Source organism: Panthera pardus, unplaced genomic scaffold (assembly GCF_024362965.1).
Source record: "Panthera pardus isolate Hobbes unplaced genomic scaffold, ASM2436296v1 HiC_scaffold_370, whole genome shotgun sequence".
NCBI lineage: Eukaryota > Metazoa > Chordata > Mammalia > Carnivora > Felidae > Panthera > Panthera pardus.
Genome location: NW_026526955.1, coordinates 17,389 through 39,926, shown reverse-complemented (window position 1 = coordinate 39,926; position 22,538 = coordinate 17,389). Strand labels below are relative to the sequence as shown.

General features: G+C 43.0%; 1 protein-coding gene across 1 annotated transcript in view; it reads left to right on the top strand.

Moving 5' to 3' along the window:
- Nucleotides 1–309: 309 nt before the first annotated feature.
- LOC128774658 (gamma-taxilin-like) overlaps nucleotides 310–22,538 on the top strand; it is a gene marked incomplete at its 5' end in the record, with an annotated part of 39,207 nt that continues 16,978 nt past the window's right edge. Inside the window, 3 exons of the mRNA XM_053893700.1 lie at nucleotides 310–401; nucleotides 10,912–11,215; nucleotides 13,294–13,385. Coding sequence (XP_053749675.1) covers nucleotides 310–401; nucleotides 10,912–11,215; nucleotides 13,294–13,385 — 488 coding nt within the window. The remainder of the gene's footprint in view (nucleotides 402–10,911; nucleotides 11,216–13,293; nucleotides 13,386–22,538) is intronic.

Below are 22,538 nucleotides of genomic sequence, written 5' to 3'. Positions count from 1 at the left end.
CTTTTTGGGTCTGGAATTTCTGTTTGTGGTTCTTTTTCTGACTTTTATTTACTGATGCTGTTATTTTGTACATACATTGTTTTCCCGATTTAGCACTTTGTCCATATAAATTTTATTTTATTTTTTTTATGTTTATTTTTGAGAGAGAGAGAGAGAGAGAGGGAGAGAGAGAGACAGACAGACAGACCATGAGCAGGGCAGAGGCAGAGAGAAGGAGACTCAGAATCTGAAGCAGGCTCCAGACACCGAGGAGTCAGCCCAGAACCTGACGCGGGGCTTGAACCCATGACCTGAGTTCATGACCTGAGCTGAAGCTGGCCGCTCGACTGACTGAGCCACCCAAGCACCCCACACATTTTATTATTTTTAAAACGTTCTCAGTAACATATTTACACCAGCAGGTAATTCAAAACATGCATGTAATTAGTTCAACACCAAGGTTTCCTAAGGGACATTTTCTCTTACTTTGTTTTATTCCTGTGATTTGCCCATAGTTCCGTGTTTCTTTGCACACACTATAATTTTTTGTTGGCAACTAAGTGTGGCGAATGTTACTATCAAACAAAAGCAAATTCTGATTTGGTAAGAAGACACCTTATTTAAAGAGACCGGTGCAATATGGAGAACATTCTGATTGTAGAAATCTGAAAGTATCTCAGTCAGAGAGTGGCTTTTCTTTTATTGGGAGGGTAAGCAAGATTAGTAAAAACTTTTTCAGGGGAAATGAGCAAGCAAAGAAAGTGAGCATGTGGCATGATGGGCTGTGTGTCTCAGCTCTTACCTGGGGTGACTTCTTAATAGGGGGAATAATCTGTATTTTAGTGCTTACTCATGGGTAAGCCTGAAATTAGGGGTGTGTGGAATGGAAAGAAGGCTGACTAAACTTTGGTCAAGAGAAGGCAGTGAGTAAGAAATGCGCAGTTGTGAGTACTGAACTGTGGATACCAGAATCTTTCCCCCACTAGCTAGGGTTCTTGCTGCTTGTGATAGATTATAGTTGTTTGTTCAGTTAACTTTTTATGGTTTCTTTATGGAGAGCTGTTTTGCAAAAATAATATATACTTTGTATGGTCTTGGAAGTCATCTGTTTTAGATAATGATATGAAAGATACTTCCTTGAAAGCTGGGAGTGACAAAAACAAAAACCAAACTCAGTCTTTACAAGTGGGTTTCATTTCGGGAACTCCGTTAACGCTTGGCTAGGCCATTTAAAACTTGCCTTAGCGCATACTTCCTCCTTGAACACAGCAAGATGGAAAACCTTAGGATCTTTAAGGTCTTTTCTGAGCATATCCTGCTCTTACATATGTCTGGGCTTCTGGATTCTCTGGTATACCTGGAGGCTTTTCAAAGCTCTGTTCCGTCTATCTTTCTTCTCCAACCTTCTCATTTTTAGGTTGTTTGCCTTACCTGTTATTCTTAGCCCAGAATGGTGGCTGTGGCTGTTACTACAGCTTTGGCACTCGGAGGCTATACCAGCCCAAGGGAGTTCGTTTTGAGAGTAGCAGAATAAAGGCTCCTTTGGAGCCACTGTATGGGTCAAAACCCATCATCAGTGCTCTTAAGAACAAGGTTTCTATTAGCCACTCTGCCACCGGCAGACGACACCAGGAATGCTAGCCGCTTTCAAGCTGTGGTTAGTGTATGTTAGGCAGGTAATTATAAAGTCACTCTGTCCTCTTACAGATATGCAGTAGCTGCTTTCTTCATTTAGCCCTCCCCTGGTGGGTGTGTTGATTATATTCCAGACTTCTAAGGAAAAAAAAAAAAAAAAAAGGGAATTTGGACAGTTTTGGGGAGCTTAATCATTGCCTTAGTGTAGGAATGGTTTTATGGAAAACCTGCCTCATTATTTTCAGTCATGTCCCTCCCTCTTGCATAAGCTTAATTTTGTAAGGTGGTGGTATCCAGATAACACACTTAGTTAATTTTTTTTTTTTTTTTAACTTGGTTAGGTGAAATAGCTCCTAATGAATTATCTATAGTTAGCATACAATTGTGATTGTCTAGAGTTATCTGTAGACTATCTAGAATTGATACATAATTGTATAATTGACAGTGCAAATGACAGACCTTGCTTCAGGGACGCTTGTTGTTTATGTAAAGTAGAGTTTAAAGTAATGTCCCAAATAAATTCCTTTTCCTCCTTTTTCTTCTTACCTCTCCTTTTCCCCATGGTCCCAATATGATTATAAGTACCTTTCAGATAATCAAATGGGTGTGACTGTATTTAAAACATCTAAAGCATATACCAATTTAACGTTAGTATTCAGCAGCATTAAAGAGAGTAGATACAGATACTAGGTGACCTTTAGTATCCATTCAGACCCAGAGATTATACTTTTGTGGTTTTATCCATGTCCTAGTTGAATTTATGTTGGTAGTTACGACCGTGTAAATTCTGCTCTTTGATGGAAAAGATTTACCAGATAACCAATGTGGTCTCCCTGTGCTACCACAATACTTTTGTTAATGTTTATGGTCTTGGGAATTGATTTTAATTCTGTTTCCAGAATGCCCCTCCCGTCTTCCCACTTTCCACCGCTTAACCTGCTGTAAGCAATATTTACTTGTTATGATGACATTTTTTCTACTTCTGTAAGGTAGACTGGTGTGGTGGGGAATAAGAGCTTCTAGAATTTATGCCATAGAACATCATTTCTTCTTTAAGAAATGTTGTTGTGTTAACATGTGGTAAGAGAAAAAAATTTCTGAAACCTGTGGGTATATTATCCTGCAGAAGGAACTCCCCACTTATGATTAAGTAGTGTGCTGAGATGGGGAGATTGTTCTGGATTATTTGGGTAGGTGGGCTCGGTGTAAACACAAGCATCCTTATAATAGGAAAACAGGAGTGTGAGACTCAGAGAAGGAGATGTGGGCAGGTATCAGAGAGAGATCTGAAGAATCTGCTGCAGACTTTGAAGGTGGAGAAAGGAGTGGTCTCTAGAACTTGGAAAAGGTGTGAAAACAATCTCCTTGAGAGCCTCGAGAAGGAGGCCTGAGAGCTTCTGATCTTCATAACTGTAAGATGATAAATGTGAATTTTTAATGCATTAGGTTGATAGTAACTTGTTAACAACAGTAATAAGAAGCTAACATAGCATGCATCTTACAGAATTCCTCATTCACAAATTATTACAGTAGTTCCGCAGTGGGCCAGCAGTTTATATTCATCATAGCAAATTTTCTCACAACTCTATAAGGTAGGTACTGTCCATCCAGTTTACAGATGAGGTAACAAGTGTTTAGCTGTCACCATGGCTGCACAGGATGTGGTAAGTGCTGTGTTAAAATATCGGGCTCTTTTGGCTCTAAGACCATTATCTGTTCCATATGTCTCATGCTGTCTCTTATTAGCACAGTCCTCAGTTGTTAAGGGTACAAAGGGCAAAGCCTTCTTGCTGAGTGTGAGCAAATGTTGGTGGCAAGTAAATGAGTAATAGTTTTACTAAATGAAAATAAATTTAATTAAGGGTGGGATGTGATTAGGAAGTGTCAGAAATCTCGTGAGATCTAGAGACCAGGTGGATTGTGAACCGTCTAGGCTTCATACCTGTGGTTTCACTCATTTGAGCCCCACCTGGACGTTAGATACAGATTTGGAGGTATGGGTGCACTGGAATTCTCGGAAAAAGCACCTCAAAGTGTAACTTAGGTAAATTACAGGTTGACCATTGTTTGAAGTGTGAAGTAGAGAGACCCATTCATTGTAAGTTCTGTTGAAGAAAGTCCACAATTGTGTGTTAACAAATGCTAAAGTGGTCTGGGACAGTAGGACAAATAAAAAAAGCATTGATGTTTCAAAATGGCATGATGATTGGTCCACATGGAGCTGGAGAAAGGTGGCTTCAGAAAATTGGGACACAGATGATGCACTTGGCTAACCCATAAGAGTAGAGGACCATCTTATATTTTAGGACTCTCTGGCTTTAAAGATGCTAGTTGTGTGACTCAACCCCTGCCACTCTGCAAAATAGGTCAGGTCCAAGCATATTTCAGTGGACGTTAAAATCTTTGGATTCCTGATTATTTGGCTGCCGATATCAATGTAGATTTGTACCTGTATCTCTCAGAGTACAAATAGTCATTGAATTATATGTAGTTAGAGCTAGAAGTGGTTTTTAGCTCATCGTAGTTTTATAGACAAAACAGCCACAGGTATGAAATCTGAAATATATAACCCTCTGTGATTGTTTTAAAAGGCAAAGTACTTAGTCTAATATATACTGTCATTTTAGAATTCGTCTATAAGGAATCTACTAGTATGTATACTACTAGCATGGAGATTATAAAACTAGAAACTCTGTACGACCCTTTTCATAACAGACCGTTTGCCAAACTATTTTGGTCAATTTTGGCTTCTTCAGTGCTGCAGAAAATTAGATTTCTTCATCCCTATATTTAGCACTTATATTTCTTCTCCCAGATGCTTTGCCTGCCAGCAGGAAGTATTTGTAGTAACTCCTACGAAGTTATTTTGTCCATGTATTATTGCCTACCAGAGCTCAATTACCACTTTCAGGAGAACTTACTCTTCAGAATGTGATAGGTCATAATGATAATGCATTTTTATTTGTCCATATCTTTGGTTCTTGTACACGGACAGACTTCTTAAAATTGCTCATCACCGAGACTGTTCATTATACCTGCCTGGAAAGGATTTCTGAGTATTGAATGAGGGATTATACCACTGTTCCAGATGGTTTAATCAGAGCAGTGAAGAGCAAGGGGAAATGCTTAGGATTCACTTTTCCTCACCTCCTATTTGGATTATCCTGGCTTGGTAATGCCAGTCACTTAAAAAATAAATATAACTTACTTACAAGTTACAGTTGACCAAGAAGGAAGTGGTTGGTCCTGTTGTCCCACGTAGTGCCAGGGCATTTTCCCTAAAATTGGATTTGCCAGATCATTTGTAAGGTACAAATTCTTCTTAGATTATGTTTTTATTCCTGCCATCTTCTTGTGTGTGTCCTTATTTACACCTGAGGGCGGCAGTTCTTAATTTCTTCGGCCTAAGAAGTTATCTAAATATTACTTAATTTTATTTTTAAAACTCCTTAAAAAGCACCAAGGACTCCAGTTTGGAGTCTACAGTGCTACCAAAAAATTTTAATGGGTCCTGTGAAAACCCAATGCTGTATTTCATGGTTCAGATGGATCCTATACCTTTCAGTCATCTCGTAATGCATTGTCATGTGGTCACTGACGTACATTCTTCTTCCAAATGTTGTTATCCAATATTAGGCAATCATACTTGCTGATATCATTATCCCTCTCAGCAGAAAAGCCATTATGTACTGGGAAGCTGCTGGAGTCATGGTGACCGACTGAAATTATCCAAAATTCTGATTTGCGTTTGACAGTTTGAAGTCTTCCCATTGCGACAAATTCTGTTGTTTATCCTGACGGGCTTATTTCATTCATTTTCTAGAAAATATCGGGCAGATACCCAAATCTGAAAAATCATGGTAACTAGAAACTGTGGAGGGCCAGAGATTTTACTTTACTTGCAAACTGATAACTTGGCAGTATTTTATGAATACGGGGAGAAACCTCGAGACAAAAGAAGAGTTTTTTACAATTGCATTTACCTGAGGGCCCGCATGCACGCACCTGTCTCCTGAGCCTGGTGGTGTAAAGAGAAGCAGATGATGTTTGCATTTCAGAAGAGTAATGCTAGGTTTAGGGGATCTGACTCGTTAATAATGGGCAGTGTGGTGGGAGGAACAGTGCCTGCTCAAGGACGCCCATGTCTTCAGCAGGACTCATGAATGACCTCATTGTCCAAAGGGACTTGGCAAAGATGCGGCGGCATAGATTAGGATATTGAGGGAGTCTTCGGATGGGCCCAGTGAAACTGCTAGGATCCTTGCAAAGGAAAGACGGGGAGAGGAGTCGGTGGTGAGGTGGCGGGGGGTGGGGGGAGGGGGGCGGGAGGAGGCATTATGTATGAGGCTTAACTTGCTATTACTGGCTTTGAACATGCAAAAAAGGGCCACGAGCCAAAGAACACAGGTAGCCCCCAGAAAAGACAAGGGAATGGATTCTCCCACAGAGCCTCAAGAAGGGATATAAGATAATAAATGAGCCACTGAGTTTGTGGCCCTTTGTTACAGCAGCAACTGGAAACATAGGCAGTAAGCAAATCTGCCCATTGCTTTAGAAGTCAATGCCATTCTTATTTTTTTCCCCAGGGCATCCTTGAAAAGATAGTCTGAAACAAAGACAGGAGGTGTGTCGTGTCTCTGCCCACAAGAGAGGCAGAAACACTGTCATAGGCTCTGGTGAATCTTCTGTTGGGTGCCCATTGGCCACACTTGTTCAGTCTGACCAGCATAGCCCAGGACCAGATTTTTCCAGTCTGTCTCATAGGATACTATCGACAGGACTCCAAGCATGAGGAAGAGCCCAAGTGGCAGGATTAACTTCGACCCTGCCCTGCTGTAACTGGCTGAGGAAGTCTCACAGACCGTCAGAAAGCCAGATGGCTTTCTTCCGTGGGGCCCGGTGTTGACCTTTCCACTGGCCTGAGGCATGGCAAGATACACTCACAAGTGGTCCGCAAGAAAGAGGTCTAGGGCAATTTTGTCATCATTAATAACTCCGGCCAGGGAGTTGAGACTCCCTTGAAGCCATTCGTTGATCATTTCAACTAAATTTGTGGACAGATTTCAGACTGCCTTTGGTTCGTGAATGACTTCCATTGTGGGGATAAAACTACCTGCGCTGTGGGCATAAACCCACCTACGTGTGGAGTTAGTTGTTCTCGGGTGGGTTCCTGCAAGGAACCAAAGCTAGCGTCATTTTGGAGAGCACTTCACAGTTGTCTGAGGGCTACATGAGTACTAGTGGTATTTAAACACTTCAACACTTGATGATCTGTTATGACTTAAACACTTGGTGATCCATTATGACCACCGCTAAGATAGACGACGCTTGAGGGACACAAATTAGTGCACAACTTCCATGAAAGACGAGGCACACATGGTACCTTTGGAAAGAAAGTGTTGTTTATGATTTTGGAGCTTCCCAGGGAGGACTTCAATCAGTGTCCCCAAGTGGCACAAGTTCAGAGTGCTTGACAGCATAACTCCCTAGAGAGCCGGTGAGTCTTAGAGTTTGCAGGTAAGTAATTGAATTATATCCCCTTTTTGAATGGCCTGCCTGAGGCCAGTCCATGCAGTTTGTCCTTCTGTCCATGACATCGGGAGGGTGGCATTTTTCTGCCCCTGGAATGAGCTGGTGATGCCTAAGAGGAATGAAGGCAGGGCAGACACTCAGTGAGGTACACATGTATTTTATTTGGGAGGTGCAGGTTCGGGGACATCCCCTGCTAGCTACATCCATTTAAATTGCAGTCAAATTGTCATGAGCTGTCTGGCTGGAAGGCACATTCAGCAGTGTGTCCAGTCCAAGGAGCTCTTCCTTCCCCCCCCACCCCCAGCACCCCTTCGCCTAACCCGTTCCTGCCTCAGTGCGTACATTTTGGTAACTGCCGCAAAAATATCTCCGGTATTTCCAGGAGATACATCTTTACCTTTTGTCCGGTCATCCCCTACTTGTGGCAGTCCTTTTGTCCAGAAAGGTTAGGTACTTCAGGGCTGAGGTAAGTTGTATAAACGGCACAGAGATGCATTCTCTCCTCTTTGACCGGTGTGGACTATCACCCTAGGGATATCCCTTGGGCATTGTACTCAACAATGTACGCCATCATCCTTGTGATCTAGGACCATGTCAGTCCCACAAGAGACTCCAGGTAGCTGATGCAGCGTTTGAGTCCTCTAGGCCCCATTTGGTACCTGGAGGGTGTTCCCCCTGGGTGACTCGGTTTTACTGTCGGGGGAATGAGGCAAGCATCAGCCTAAGAATGCTATGGTCAGGATTCTTTGAATTTCTTCTGCCGCATTGGCCCCGATGATGATTACCCGGGAGGAGACAGAGGGGATGATCCCTTTCTGGGGGCAGCTGCATTCACTGGCCCAACTCGCATTTCCAAGGTGTGTAGATAAGGACAAGGTGGGGAGGTAATATTAGGAACCCAGCATGGAGCCCATTGTGGGGCTTGCACTCATGACCCTGAGATGAAGAAGACCTGCGCTGAGACCAGGAAGTTGGAGGCTTAACTGACTGAGCTACCCTGGCACCTGTTGGGAATCTTGTTGAGATGGCTTTTGAGGGGCAGTCCTAACTCCCAGTAATACTACGTGCCTATGGATGATGGGGGAACGTGGGTGGTACAAGGGGTACCTGGACTGTCGCTGCATTCTTAGTGGGTCTTTGATAAGAGGTGTGCCACTGTCAGATCACAGGTCATCTGTAGGAGGTGATCACAGGATCGATTAGGGCAAGGGCTTCGTTGCTGTGGTGAGAGTCAGCTGATCAGAGTGGAGTGGCAACCCCACAACCTGAAAAGGAGGTAGCCGTGGGGTACCCGAGACCAGTAGCCCTGGCAATAGTTCAAAGGTCAGCGGTACTCAAACTTCCAGCAGGAGGTACACTCAGTGCCCTGTGTGCTGTGGCCTTCCCAATCTGGAGACAACTGGGTCAACTCTCAGCCTGTGTCCCAAGCCTAGCATACAATGGTAACGTCTGCATCAGAAACAGAATGTTTTACTTTGTGCCCAGTCTACGATGGTGGTGTACACGTTGCCATGATCCGTGCAGTCAGTGAGCGTAATTCAGCCTGTAGCAAAGGCGGCAGTCCGGGTGGTGCAGGCTTGATCCGCAGCTTGCTTTCACTCTCACCATGGGCATCTACGTGAATAACCCAGATGATTCATTTAGTGGGTTTGATTGATTTCCCCATTTCGTGGTGCTAAAGAGGAGGTCCTTAATCTACCAGTCTGTCTTTTTTTTCTAAGTTGAAGACCAAGTAGTGAGCCGTAACAAGTCTTACCGGGGAGAGATAAGGTATAGGCCAGAGCAGCAGAGCAGCAGGAGTTACCTTGAATTCACTCCGCCTAACGCAGCAGCCATGTCCATTCTTGGTTCTTCATAATTTGTGCTGAGGCAAAACAGCGAGCACAGCCAGCTGCGGCCATTCGGCTTCATTGTAACCAGGTCACCGGGTAAACTGGAGATTTGGAGAGGAAACCGGAATTTGGAGAGCCCCTCTGAATCCCACTGGGCCAGTGGCTTTGCTTCAGGCAACAGACCTCCAGAATGACAGCAAACACTTCTTTGTGTAAAGTAGAGGTGGGACTTGGCTGACTAAGTCCTCGAGTCGGCCATTTCAGTTTGTTACATGAAACCTGTTGGGCTTTTCCTACATTGTTAGTCTTAAAAACTGAGTTCACCCACCCCGAAAGGAGAATATCAGGCCAGAGAGTCAGGAGAGCATCTTGGAATAAGTCTTCAGCGTTTGCAGGAGCCCAGGGACAAGATAATTGGTGCTTTTCAAAAGGATGCACCGGGTATGTGAGGTAGGCTTGCCCATTGCTTGCCTTATCACAGAGACTTGTAACATAAAGGAGTCATTAGGATTTGTGGACGCCAAAAGCACTTATTTGTGGGTTTCCCAAATGACAGAATCCCCACTGGCAGCATATTACACTTTATATCCGATGTATACATGTATTTGTAGAGTAATCTGAAGCATACATTCAGATTAGGGCAGCGCAGTAACAGTACATTGAATAAGCCCATGGCTGATTGTCTCACTTCCTTGATCTGTGAAGTGTGCCCCAAATGCCATCGGTGGAACAGACTCCGATGGGGGCAGTGACTTCAGTAGCTGTTTCCAAACAGAGACATAAAAGTTTGAGTCCCTCTGTTGTCCACGGTACACCAGCATGCTGGGATGCATGCGTATGGCCTTTGGCTTCCATTGGGGGATGGGGAATCCTTACTCCCGACCCTAGCCATCCTCCTCCTTAAGGTGGCTAAAGTCAGGGTACACAGGAAGAAATCAGAGGACGTGAAGAGGGAGAGGGTGGCCCCACATCAGTACACAAGACGTGTTTCCACTTGCTTTTGAACGGCGTAGGCAGGCTGTTGATAACTTTGCTTTCACACGTTAGCTCTCACTTCTACATGAAGGCCAGACGGATGCCAGAACTTTTGAAAAGCCTATATCATCATCTCATTTCCCAGTTTCTCTCTCCTCTAGCTTTTCTCTCTCTCTCGCTTCCTTTTTCCTGATTGTTGTTCCATACACCCAGCCGCTGAAGTCAATACTTGTGGCTGGGATGTTTGTATCCAGAGCATCCTGGGAAGCTACCTCAGTCTTGGGACAGCTCTCCCCAAAGTAAAACAGAGGCAAACCTACGTACACGGTTCTCAGAGACCTGCCAGAAAGGGTTGACTGGGACCACGATCCTTTGAAAATAATGTCTGCGTTGTTCCCTCTGGCACTAAGAGTGTGGGCTGCCGCCTCCATGGTCACTGTTGACGTAGGGTATGGGGAATGGTTGGTGGGAAGTTTAAAATCCCACAGTGCTCTCTCCTGCTGCAAGACAGCTGCTTTTTCATTCGCTCAGCCTTCCGTTTGGGTTATAAGTTTTATTTTGTGTTTGTGTTGTAAGTTTTGAGAAGGTCCCAGAGTTCTGCAGAAGTTGATTCTGGTGGATTCTGCCAGCATGTTACTTGCTGGAGGGACAGAGCCTCGGGGTTTTCTATTCTACCATTATGGTAGTCCTTCCCAACTCTTTGCCTCCTTTGATTCTAACTGGCATTGCTATTTTGCAAACAACTGTGAAAGGAGGGGGGAAAAAAACTGTGAAATGATGATGGGCCCACTGACTGTACCACATACGAAAAGTACACAGTATGTTTAGACATGAGCAATGTAGGATGGAAAACTGTATTCTTATGCACTGCATAGTTCCCCTTCCTTCACTACAATTGATTTAGCCCCTTCCATGGCCCTTTTTAAAATTTCTTCTTCCCCCTCTTCATTCTTTCTAGCTTGTGAGTGGCACGATGGATGAATCTAGAATTTGCAGGCTAGGCGTAAAAGCAGATAGGTTGTGTGACTCTCAGTCGAACGATACTCTTCAGCACCAAGACTCAAATTGTGCTGGCGCAAGTAGCAGGCATTCCTTGCAAGAGGATGAAGACAGTAACTTTATAAGAAAGAACAGGAATTTGGTGAACCCAGTGTACTGCACGCAAGAGTCAAGAATGGAGCCTCCTGGGCCAGATGGTGGAAGAGATCCTTCTGATGATCAGCAAGATGCACAGTGCAACAGGAACAAGGGAAAAACCTTAGGTAATAATTTCTGCTCAGTGCTTGGACATTTTCACATGCTACTCATTTTACCTAGCCTTTCTGCAGCACAGGTAATGACAGAACATAGTCTGTTTTAAGTCTGTCTTAAGATGTGGTTAGGTGAAAACACACCTCTGTGTTCTTGGAACAGGTTGGCAGTTATAATCAGGATGAGAATATGACGAGGTAGGAAGCCTGGTCATAGGAATCACATTATTTCTCTGCAAATAATCAAGAATTGTTTTTTGGGGGAAAAAGTTTGTGGCCTTTGGGCAGCAGTGCTGCTGTTTTGCCCCGTATTTAACCCTTTAAATGAATGGAGTGGAGTGGAGTGGAAATCTGACCAATAATTACTGCGAGACCTCTGTATGTGCTCAGTTTATTTAAAAGACTCTTCACTAAAATTTGGAAACGGGATATGTTTTCTGTGGCTTAGAAGGCAGGCTCACAAGAATGCTTTTCAGGGTGTGCTTTCTCCCTCCTGCTCTGTTAGTTTGACAGGTTAGGGCTTAGAATGTGGTATGTTACATTTGAGGAATAAAATCTAAAACGCCTACTTGGCCTTACGGGTTGCTTCTCAATTTTTAAAATTCCTACTGTACGTAACGTTTACGTGGTTTGATTTGCATGAGTTCTGTACCTGCCTATAACTTGGAATTTTTAAAAATCCGCTTTTGAGCACCCTGTAGGACTTTAACATTACAGGAATATGAGAAGGATTTAAAATTCCTCGCCAACAAGACAGCTGTCTTCAGAACCCATCACTCCACCAATGTGTGTAAATTATAGCTTCAGGTTAAAATTGTTAAATAGTTTTAGATGGTTACAGTTTAAAACCTTCATACAATTAGAGTTTACATGGACGGTTACTTCTTACACATTCGGTAATTGTATTCCCTCTGTATTTGTCCTTGAACAGACTGAGAAATGGTTTCACTGCGGAAGTTGTGTGTGCTGTCATAGCAGAGTATTTTTTGAAGTCAGCCTGTTCCTCCTCCTCTTTCCCATGCATAGTTGTTTGTAAAATATTAAAGTTATTTAACTTAAGTTAAGTTATTAAATTTAAGACAACTATTAAAGTTGTCTTCAGATTTTTAAAATGAAACGTCCTACGTACAAGAGGGAACAATTCAGAAAATAAAAAGGTACCTACCCGCAGGGTACAGAATGAGGCGTATCACTTAGTTTGAAGCACCCTTTGCTTGCCCCCACTTACCTCAGCTACCGCTTCTCCCTGGCACAGTTATTCTTCTCTGTTAAAAAAAAAATTTTTTTTTTAACGTTTATTTATTTTTGACAGAGAGAGAGAGAGAGAGACAGAGCATGAGCAGGGGAGGGGCAGAGAGAGAGGGAGACACAGAATCCCAAGCAGGCTCCAGGCTCTGAGCTGTCAGCACAGAGCCCGACGCGGGGCTCGAACTCACGGACCGCGAGATCATGACCTGAGCCGAAGTCAGACGCTCAACCGACTGAGCCACCCAGGCGCCCCATCCCTGGCACAGTTATTAAAGTATCCTTGTAAAACTCCCCAAGGAAAGAGCTATTTTTTTTTTTTTTTCACTTCTTTTTCTTGGCCCTAATCTTGATTAGCACCCAGAGTATCCTTGGTAAATCACCAGGAAACAGTCATTAAGTCACATTGGTCACTGGAAAAGGTGTGTGTCCCTGTGGATTATGTGCGCTTTAGGTAGTCTTAAACTTCCTTGAATACTTGTAGTTGGCTAGCAGAAAGCTTTTGAAGACATTCCTACCCTTTGTAGAATGTCTTAATTTGGAACCAGTGGCTAAGTTAGAGTACTTACACTTTCATTCAGTGGTGTTCTTACAGTGTCAGTGCCAAATAGCTGACCACTAGTAGTGTTAGTTATTAAGTGAAGCGATGTGGGGCAGGGAGGAGGCTGACCCCTTCTAATCAAGAATTTGAAAATAGTTTCACTGATTTACTGGTGAGCCTGTATCTGATGTCCCCTTAAATCATAATCTGGATAGCTGAACATAATTTTTATGTAGAATTGACAGATTGGATTAATTTTATCCTTCTGGTACTTTTTTTTCCTCCATTCCTTTTGGACCATCAGGAAAAGAAGTGTTACTATTGATGCAAGCCTTAAACACTCTTTCAACTCCAGAGGAGAAGCTGGCAGCTCTCTGTAAGACATATGCTGATCTTGTGAGTATTAAGGGTGCAAAGCCCGTATAAAATATAACGAAAGGTGCATGTGCCTGATAAGCTTATGAGATGTGATTTTGATATGGTTTTAAATGTAAAGTTGTTTTTCATTACAAAATTGAGGGTAAGAATCTAATTCCTTGAGACTTAGGTTGATTGTATGGCCTCATTTTATGGTATGCTTAGATACAGCATTTTACTAGTCTCTGGGATGTGGAATAGCTTTCCTAAAACTCAGTCAGCTCTGGCATTCCTAGGTCAGCATTTCCCTCATACGTTTAGATGCCTGACAGTTGTGAGGATATGATTTTCTATATGTAGATTAAGAAATTGTAGAACCTGAAACACGGTTAGATTCAAAAGTGTTTAACCATTTGACTGAAGCTGAGTGTTGTGAAGTAGTATAGTAAAACAGTACTATTTCTCAGGAAAATATTTCCTTAGCATCCACTATATGCCAGGCACTGTATTTTTATTTTTATTGTTATTTTTTTAATTTTCTATTTTTATTGCATCTTCCAAAGAAACTGACTTGTATAAAGAGTTTGTTCTGGTCTGTGGCCCATGTTATTTCAAGTAGCATTCACCTTGGGTATATGGAAACATTCTCAACAAGGAAACCCTGCCTTCAGTTTAAAAGTGAAGAATGCGGGGGGTGGGGGGGGGGCGGGGGGGCGGCGGTGCACCTGGGTGGCTCAGTCGGTTGGGCGTCTGACTTCAGGTCAGGTCATGATCTCACGGTCCGTGGGTTCGAGCCCCGCGTCGGGCTCTGTGCTGACAGCTCAGAGCCTGGAGTCTGCCTCGGGTTCTATGTCTCCCCCTCCCTCTGTCCCTCCCATGCTCGTGCTCTGTCTCTGTCTCTGTCTGTTTCTCACTAATACATACATGTTAAAAAAAAAAAAAGTTAAAAAAAAGTGAAGAATGGGATAGGACATTTTGAAGAATCGTGGCAGGAATGTTTTAGAAGTGTTGGTTCCAAGGTAAATGCGGCAATTCTCGTGGGTTGTGAAGTGTCTATGTGAATTACCAGTGATGAATTTTGTCCATTCACATCTGTTTGAAAGCATCTGCTCTGTAGCATACACGTTACTCTTTTCTGAATAACTGACTCTAAGTATAGAGCTGGAACAGTTGTACTTACTACCGCTCCAAGTGGCACAAGTATACCCCACTTAGCAACCTGGCACCTTCTGAAAATTGTGGAGAAGCAGGAGTGGCCTAGAGCGTCTCTGAATGGCCTACACACGGTCCAGATGCAAAGATGGCAGCAATCAGAGTTGTTGGGGATTGCCACGTCAGGAAAGGCAAGAGCTACACATCTGCTCTGGGAAACAGCCAGATGGAAGCTTCTGCTTCTGGTCCTACAGAACTGCATATATTTGCGTATTTTAAAATGTGTTACCTGGGGCTGTACTCCAATTAGTACAGATCTCAGTGCTCACTGAGATCCGCCTACATTGGGACCCCAACAGGTCTTGGCACACTGAACATGCGTGTTTATGAAGGGCAAAATAGGCCATTGACAATCCTGAAGGTTTGAGAGACAACCAAGACCTAGGGCATTGCTGAACTCCGCGGTTCCTCTTACCCAAGGCATCCCCTCAAAACTGGGAGGGGTGACTGCCTCAACTGTTGCATAGAAACAGACACAGGGAGTCCGGAAAAATGAAGAAAGAGTGGAGTGTGTTCCAACAGAAACACCAAGATACAACCTCGGGAAAACAAACAAACAAACAAACAAACAAACAAACAAACAAAGCCTTAATGAAACAGAACAGGTAATTTCTCTGTTAAGTGTCCCAAGTGGTGGTCATGAAGGTGCTCACCAAACCTGAGAGAAGAATGGATGAGAACAGTGAGCGCTTTAACAAAGAGATCGAAAATACAAAAGAAAAGAAAAAAGAAAAAAAGCCAAAGAGAAGTGGTCGAGCAGTGGAATACAATTAACTGAACTGAAAAATACACCAGAGAGTTTCAACAGCAGACCAAGTGAGGTAGAAGAAAGGGTCGGTAAACTTTTTGGCAAAAGCAGTGGAGCTCACCATCAGAGAGCAAAGAGAAGATGGGAAAAAAGTGAAGATAGCTAAAGGGACTTACAGGACAACATCAAGTGGAGAACCAAGTGAGAAAGAGGAAGAAAATTTACTTAAAAAATAGCTGAAAACCCCCCCTAACCCGGGGAAGGAAACAGACCTTGAGATCCAGGAAGCACAGACCTTGAGATTCAGGAAGCACAGTTCCAAATATTATGAACCCAAAGACATCCACACTGAGACACACTGTACTTAAAACGTTAAAAGTTGAAGACAAAGATTATTATAAAGCAGCAAGGGAACAAAACCAAAACCAAAACCAAACCAACCCAATTTACATACAAGGGAACCCTGTTAGCCTATCAGCAGGTATTTCAGCAGAAACTCTGCAGGCCAGAGTCAGTGACATGATATACTCAAAGTTCTGAAAGGAAACAAACAGAACACTTGTGACTAACTAAGAATACCCACCAGGCTAACGCTGTTATTCAGAAGTGAAGGAGAGGTAAAGGATATCCTGGAGACGTGAAATCTAAAACTGTAAAAGGAAGTCCTTCAGACTGAAAAGAAAGGACACCAATCAGCAACACAACGTGGAAGTGTAAATCATACTGCTCACGGTGAAAGGCTATAAAGGCAGGGGCTTCATCACTTCAAACCTCGTTTGAAAGTTAAAAGGGAAAAGTGGTAAAACTAACCATAACTACAATAATCACGGAGAGAACACACACGATAGAAGGTTTTTTTTTTTGAATGTGCCATAACATCCCGAAACATGAGCAAAGAATTAAAATGTAGAGCTTTAGAATGCATCCTAACTTAAGTTGTTACAACACAAAATAGACACACACACACACGCACACACACACGCACACACACACACACACACGATGTCATGCGGGAGCCTCTTGGTAATCACAAGACAAAAATCTGTGGTAGATAACCAAAAGACGTTGAGAAAGGAATGTAAGCATACCACTTAAGAAACTCCTCAAACCCCAGAGAGCTGGACAAGAGGAAAAGAAACAGAGTAACTGCAAAACAGCCGGCAGCGAGTACAGACCTATCCATAACTACTCCAAGTGTAAAAGGACTAAATTGTGTAATCAAAAAAACATAGTGATTGAATGGACTTGGAAAACAACAGTCATCTATATGCTGCCTGTGAGAGAATGACTTACGATGGAAGGATGCACACAGACCACAAGTGAAGGTATGGGAAAAGACATCCCATGCTTAGGAAAACCAGAACAAAGCTGGGGTACCTATGGTCACATCAGACAAAATAACCTGACAAATAAAAACTGTGTAAGAACAAAGAAGGGCATATCATAATGAAAAATCCGTCAGTCCAGCAGAGGACCTAACATGTTTATATATCTATGGACCCAACATAGGAGCGCCCACATAGAGAACACAAACATTAACAGACCTAAAGGGAGAAATAGATACGTATACAATGACAGTAGGGGGCTTTCATACCCTATTTACATCGATGGACCAATCATCCAGACAGAAAATCAGTAAGGGAATATTGACCTTAAACAACACAATAGAACAGGCAGACTTAAAAGCTATATACAGAACATTGCATCCCAAAGCAACAGAACACACCTTCTTTCAAGTGCTCAAGGAACTTTCTCCAGAATAGATCCCATTAGGCCACAGCCTTGCCAATATTTGTTGTTTTCTGTTTGTGTAATAAGAGCCATCGTAATGGTTGTGAGATGGTGTCTTACTCGGTGGTTTTGTTTGCTTTCTGTAATGATTAGTGATAGTGTGCATCTCTTATGTGCTTATTGGCGATGTGTTGGTCAGCTCTGGAGACATGTCTATTCAGGTCTTTTGCCCATCTTTAAATTGGGTTGTTATTTTGTTCTTGTGCTTTAGGAACTGCCTATAAGTTGTGGATGTTAATATCTTATGATACGTAATTTCACCATACTTTCTTCTGTTCTGTCACTTGCCTTTTCACTCCCTTAATGGTATTCTCTGATGCACAACATATTCAATTTTCATGAAGTCAAGCTATTTTTTTTTCCCTTTCTGTGCTTTTGGCGTCAGTCCAAGAATCCCTGTCAACTACAATGGCATGAAGCATTTCCCCAAGTTTTCTTCTAAGACATTTACAGGTTTAGGTCTGACATGTAAATCGGGATCCATTTTTTTTTCCACCAAGAGACATTTGGGATATAGGTTTTAAGATTTTTCCAAATACTTGCCCCTTGGTTTTCTCTTTCTTTTCTTTTCTTCTCTTTGCTTGGCTTGGCTTGGCTTGGCTTGGCTTGGCTTGGCTTTTCTTCTCTTTTCTCTTCTTTTTTTTTTTTTCTTCTTTCATTTTTTTCTTTTCTCTCTCTCTCCCCTTCCTTCCTCCCTCCCTCCCTCCTCCCTCCCTCCCTCCTCCCTCCTTCCCTTCTTTCTTTCTTCCCTCCCTGCCTCCCTCCCTCCCTGCCTCCCTCCCTCCCTCCTTCCCTACCCCTGTCCCTCCCTCCCTCCCTCCCTCCCTCCCTCCTTCCCTCCCTTCCTTCCTTCCTTCCAGTCCTCCTCCGTTCCTTCTTTCCTTGCTTCCTTCTCTCTCCCTTCTTTCATTTCTGCCTTGCTTCCTTTTATCTTTGTTTCCATCTTTCTTCCCTTCCCTTCTCTCCCCTCCCCTCCCCTCCTGTCCCCTACCTCCGCCCTGTCCACTCCCCTCCCCTATCTTTCCTTCCCTTCTTTCTCCCATGGCTTCCCTTCTTTCCTCCCTCCCTTCTTTCTCTCTCTTCTTTCTTTCCTTCCTCCCTCCCTCCCGTCTTCCCTCCCTCCCTCCCTCCCTCCCTCCCTGCCTCCCTCCCTGCCTCCCTCCTTTCCTTCTTTCTTTCTCAAAATTTGTGTGTGGTTGCAACATGGGATTCAGGTGTACAACATAGCGAATTTGACACATTTATACATCAGGTTATGCTCACCACAAGTGTGCCAGGATAGCTCCATCTATCCCATTACATCGCTATTACAACATCACTAGCTCCATCTGTCCCATTACATCGCTGTTACATCATTGACTGTGCTCCGAATACTGTGCCTTTGATTCTTGAGACTGACTCGTTCCGTAACTGGAGGCCTGTATCTCCCACTCCCTTCCACCCATTTTGTCCATTCTGCCGCTTCCTCCCCTCTGGCAACCATCAGTTTCTTCTCTGTGTATGGGTCTGATTCTGCATTTTCTTTGCTTATTTCATTGTTTTATTTTTGATTCCCCTTAGGAGTGAAATCATTTCTATTTGCCTTTCTCAGTCTGACTTCTTGTCAGTTAGCAGTACACCCTCCAGGTCCCACCATGTTGTTGCAGATGGCACGATCTCTTCCTTTTCTGTAATTTTGCATTGTGCAGGTGCATGTTTTTCTTATCCATTTGTCTTAGGTTGCTCTCATAAACAGTGTGGCCAGAAACATCGGGGGACATGTATCTTTTCGGATTAAGGTTTCATTTTCTTTCTTTGGAGGTAAATACCTCCAAAAGGTCGTGGAATTACCAACTCACATGGTAATCCTGTTTTTAATGTGTTTGAGGAAGCTCCATACTCTTTCCAAAGAGTATGACTGTACCAGTTTGGATTCCCACCAGCACTGCAAGAGTGTTCTTTTCCTCCATGTTCTTACCAACACATGTCGTTTCTTATGTTTTGGATTTTAGCCTTTGGGACACGTATCAGCCCCTAATCTCGTTGTGTTGATTTTCACTTCCTTGAAGATGAGTGAGTTTGAACATCTTCTCATGTGTCTGTTGGCCATCTGCGTGTGTTTTTTGGGGAAAAAAGAACATCTGAACAAGCACTCTGCCCATTTTTGAATGCATAATTGCAGGGGGAGGGTTGGTGTTGAGTTGTGTCAGTTCTTAGCCCTTCTGATACCCTATGCCTTTTGGATGGAGCATTTAGTCCATTTGTATTCAAAATGATTGTCGAAAGATACGATTTTAGTGCCATCGTGTTAACGTGTAGAGTTGGTGTTTCAGGTGACCTGGTCCTTTGCCGTGTTTGTTGCTCAGGACTTTTATCTTCTTTTTTTAATCTCCCACTCAGGGGGTCCCCTTAACATTTTCTGCCTGGTAGTTTAGGGGTCACGAACTGCTTTGGTTTTTGTCTGTCTGGGAAAGTCTTTAACCCTCCTTCTGTTCTGAGTGACAGCCTTGCTGGTGCTCGATAAAGAATTCCCGGTTGCACATTTTTCCCATTCGGCACCGTGAGTATTTCCTGTTCCTCTCCTCAGACCTGCCAGGTTTCTGAGGACAGGTCTGCTGCTAACTTCAAGCCTTGTAGGTTAAGGACCTTTTTCATCCCTAGCTGTTTTCAGAATTTGTTGTCTCTTTTTTTTAACTTTTATTTAAAGTCAAGTTACAGAGAGGGTCACAATGGATTCAGGCGTACAATTTAGTGATCCATCACTTCTCTGTAACACCCAGGTGTACTCATCCCAACAAGTGTCCTCCTTAATGTCCATCACGCGTTTAGTCCATCCCCCGTGCTCCTCCCTCGAGTAATCCTTAGTTGCTTCTGTGTATTTAAGAGTCTCTTATGTGTCCCCCTTCTGTTTTTACCTTCTTTTTCCTTGCCTTCCACTACGTCCATCTGTTTTGTTTCTTGGATTCCACATATGAGTGAAGTTGTGTGGTATTTGTCTGTCTCTGACTGACTTATTTCGCTTAGCGTAATACACTCCACTTCCATCCACGTTGTTGGAAATGGCAGGATTTCATTCTTTCTGACTGCCAAGTAATATTCCACTGCGTAAATACACTACCTCTTCTTTATCCATTCATCAGTCAAAAGACTGCTGGGCTCTTTCCCTAGATGGGCAGTTGTTGAGAGTGCTGCTGCGATAAACATTTGGGTGCATCTGCGCCTTCGAAACAGCATTTTTCAGGGTAATGCTGGCCTCATGGAATGAATTTGGAAGTTTTCCTTCCGTTCCTACTTTTTGGAACCGCTTTGAAAGAAGAGGTATTAACCCTTCTTTAACTGTTTGGTAGAATTCCTCTGGGAAGCCATCCGGCCCTGGAATGTTTTTGTTGTGAGAGCTTTGACTACGATTCAGTTTCCTTACTGGTTATGGGTCTGTTCAAATTGTCTATATCTTCGGTTTCAGTTTTGGTAGTTTACATGCTTCTAGGAGTCTGTCCATTTTTTCCAGATTGCCCAGTTTGTTGGCATATCACTGCTCATAATATTCTCTTATCATTGTTTGTATTTCTGAAGTACTGATGGTCATCTCTCTTATTTTTATTCCTGATTTTATTTTTTGAGTCCTTTCCTTTTTATTTTTTATTTTTGTCTAGGGTTTATTAGTTTTGTTAGTTCTTTGAGGGAACCAGCTCCTAGTTTCGTTGATCTGTTCTACTGGTCCGTTGATCAGTCGATGTCATTGATTTCTGCTCTCATCTGTATCATTTGCCTTCTTCCTCTGGTTTTGGGCTTTATTCACCGTTCTTTTTTCCAGCGCCTTCGGGGCCAAGTTTTGATTGTGTGTTTGGGGACATTCTTGCTTCTCGAGATACGCCTGATTTGCAAACCTCTTAGGTCTGCCTTTGCTGCCTCCCAAAGGCTTTGGACTGCCGTGTTTTCATTTTCATTGGCTTCCCTGTATTTCTTTATCGTTTCGTAAATTTCTTGGTTAACCCATTTGTTCTTTAGTAGGATATTCTTTAACCTCCATCTTTCTGAGGGCTGTCCAACTTGTTTCTTGTGGTTGATTACAAGTTTCATAGCCTTGTGGTCTGAAAGTATGGATGGCATGAGCTCGATCTTTTTTGCACATGTTGAGGGCTGACTTGAGACCCAGTGTGTGATCTGTTCTGGAGAATGTTCCAGGTGCACTCAAGAAGAATGTGTATTCTTCTGCTTTAGGATGAAATGTTCTGAATATATCTGCTAAGTCCATCTGGTCCAGCCTGTCATTCAAAGCCATTGTATCCTGGCTGATTTTGTGTTTAGATGATCTGTCCATTGTTGTAGTGGGGTATTTAAGTCCCCTACAGTTATGGTATTAGTATCCATGATTTTCTTTGTTTGTTCTTAATTGGCTTACATGTTTGAGTGGTCCCACTTGGAGACGTAACTATTTACGATTGCTGGATCTTCTTGATGGATAGACCCCTTAATTATTTGGTCTGATTAGTTTGTCTGATACAGGTGTGGCCACTCCAGCATTCTGTTGATGTCCAGTAGCACGATAGGTGGTTCTCTATCCCCTCATTGTCAATCTGCAAGTGTCTTTAGTCTAAAATGAGAGTTGTGTAGGCAGCATTTGGATGGACCTTGTTTTGAAATCCGTTCTGATGCCCTGGGTCTTTTGATTGGAGCATTGGGCCCATTTACCTTTAGAGTGGTTACCTTTACCTTTTGATTGGAGCATTGGGTCCATTACCTTTAGACATGAATTTAGTGCCATTGTGGAGGTGGTCTTTTTGGTGAAATTCTCTTGCCCTTTCTAGGTTTTGGTTGCTTTTGATCTGTTTTGTGGTTTGTTTGTTTGTTTGTTTGTTTGTTTTCTTTTACATTCTGTTCTGTTCTGTTCCGTTTTGTTTCTTTCTACACTCACAGAGTCCTCCTAGAGACTCCTTGCAGGGCCTGTTTAGTGGCCACAGATTCCTTTAGTTTTGGCTTGTCTGGAATACTCTATCCCTCCTTCCATTCTGAATGACAGCAGTTCTGGATAAAGCATTCTTGGTTGCGTGATTTTTCTGATTCAGCACGGTGAAAGTATCCTGCCTCTCCTTTATAGCTGGCCAAGTTCCTGTGGACAGATATGCTGTAAGCCTGGCCTGCTTCCTCGTGTAGGTGAAGAACTGTTTTTGTCATTGCTGTTTCCATTATTCTTTCCTTGTCTGTGTGTTTTGTGAATTTGACTATGATATGCCTTGGAGTTGGTTATTTTGCATTGAATCTAATGGGAGTTCTCTGTGCTCCTTGACTTTGATGTCTGTGTCCTTCCCCGGATTAGGAAAGTTGTCTGCTACAATTTGCTCACATAAACCTTCTGCCCCTTGTTTTCTCTATTCCTCCTCTTGAACTTCTAGGATATGAATGTCCTTCCTCTTTCACAAGTGGTTGAGTCACCTAAGTCTTGTATCGTGATCTTTTGCATT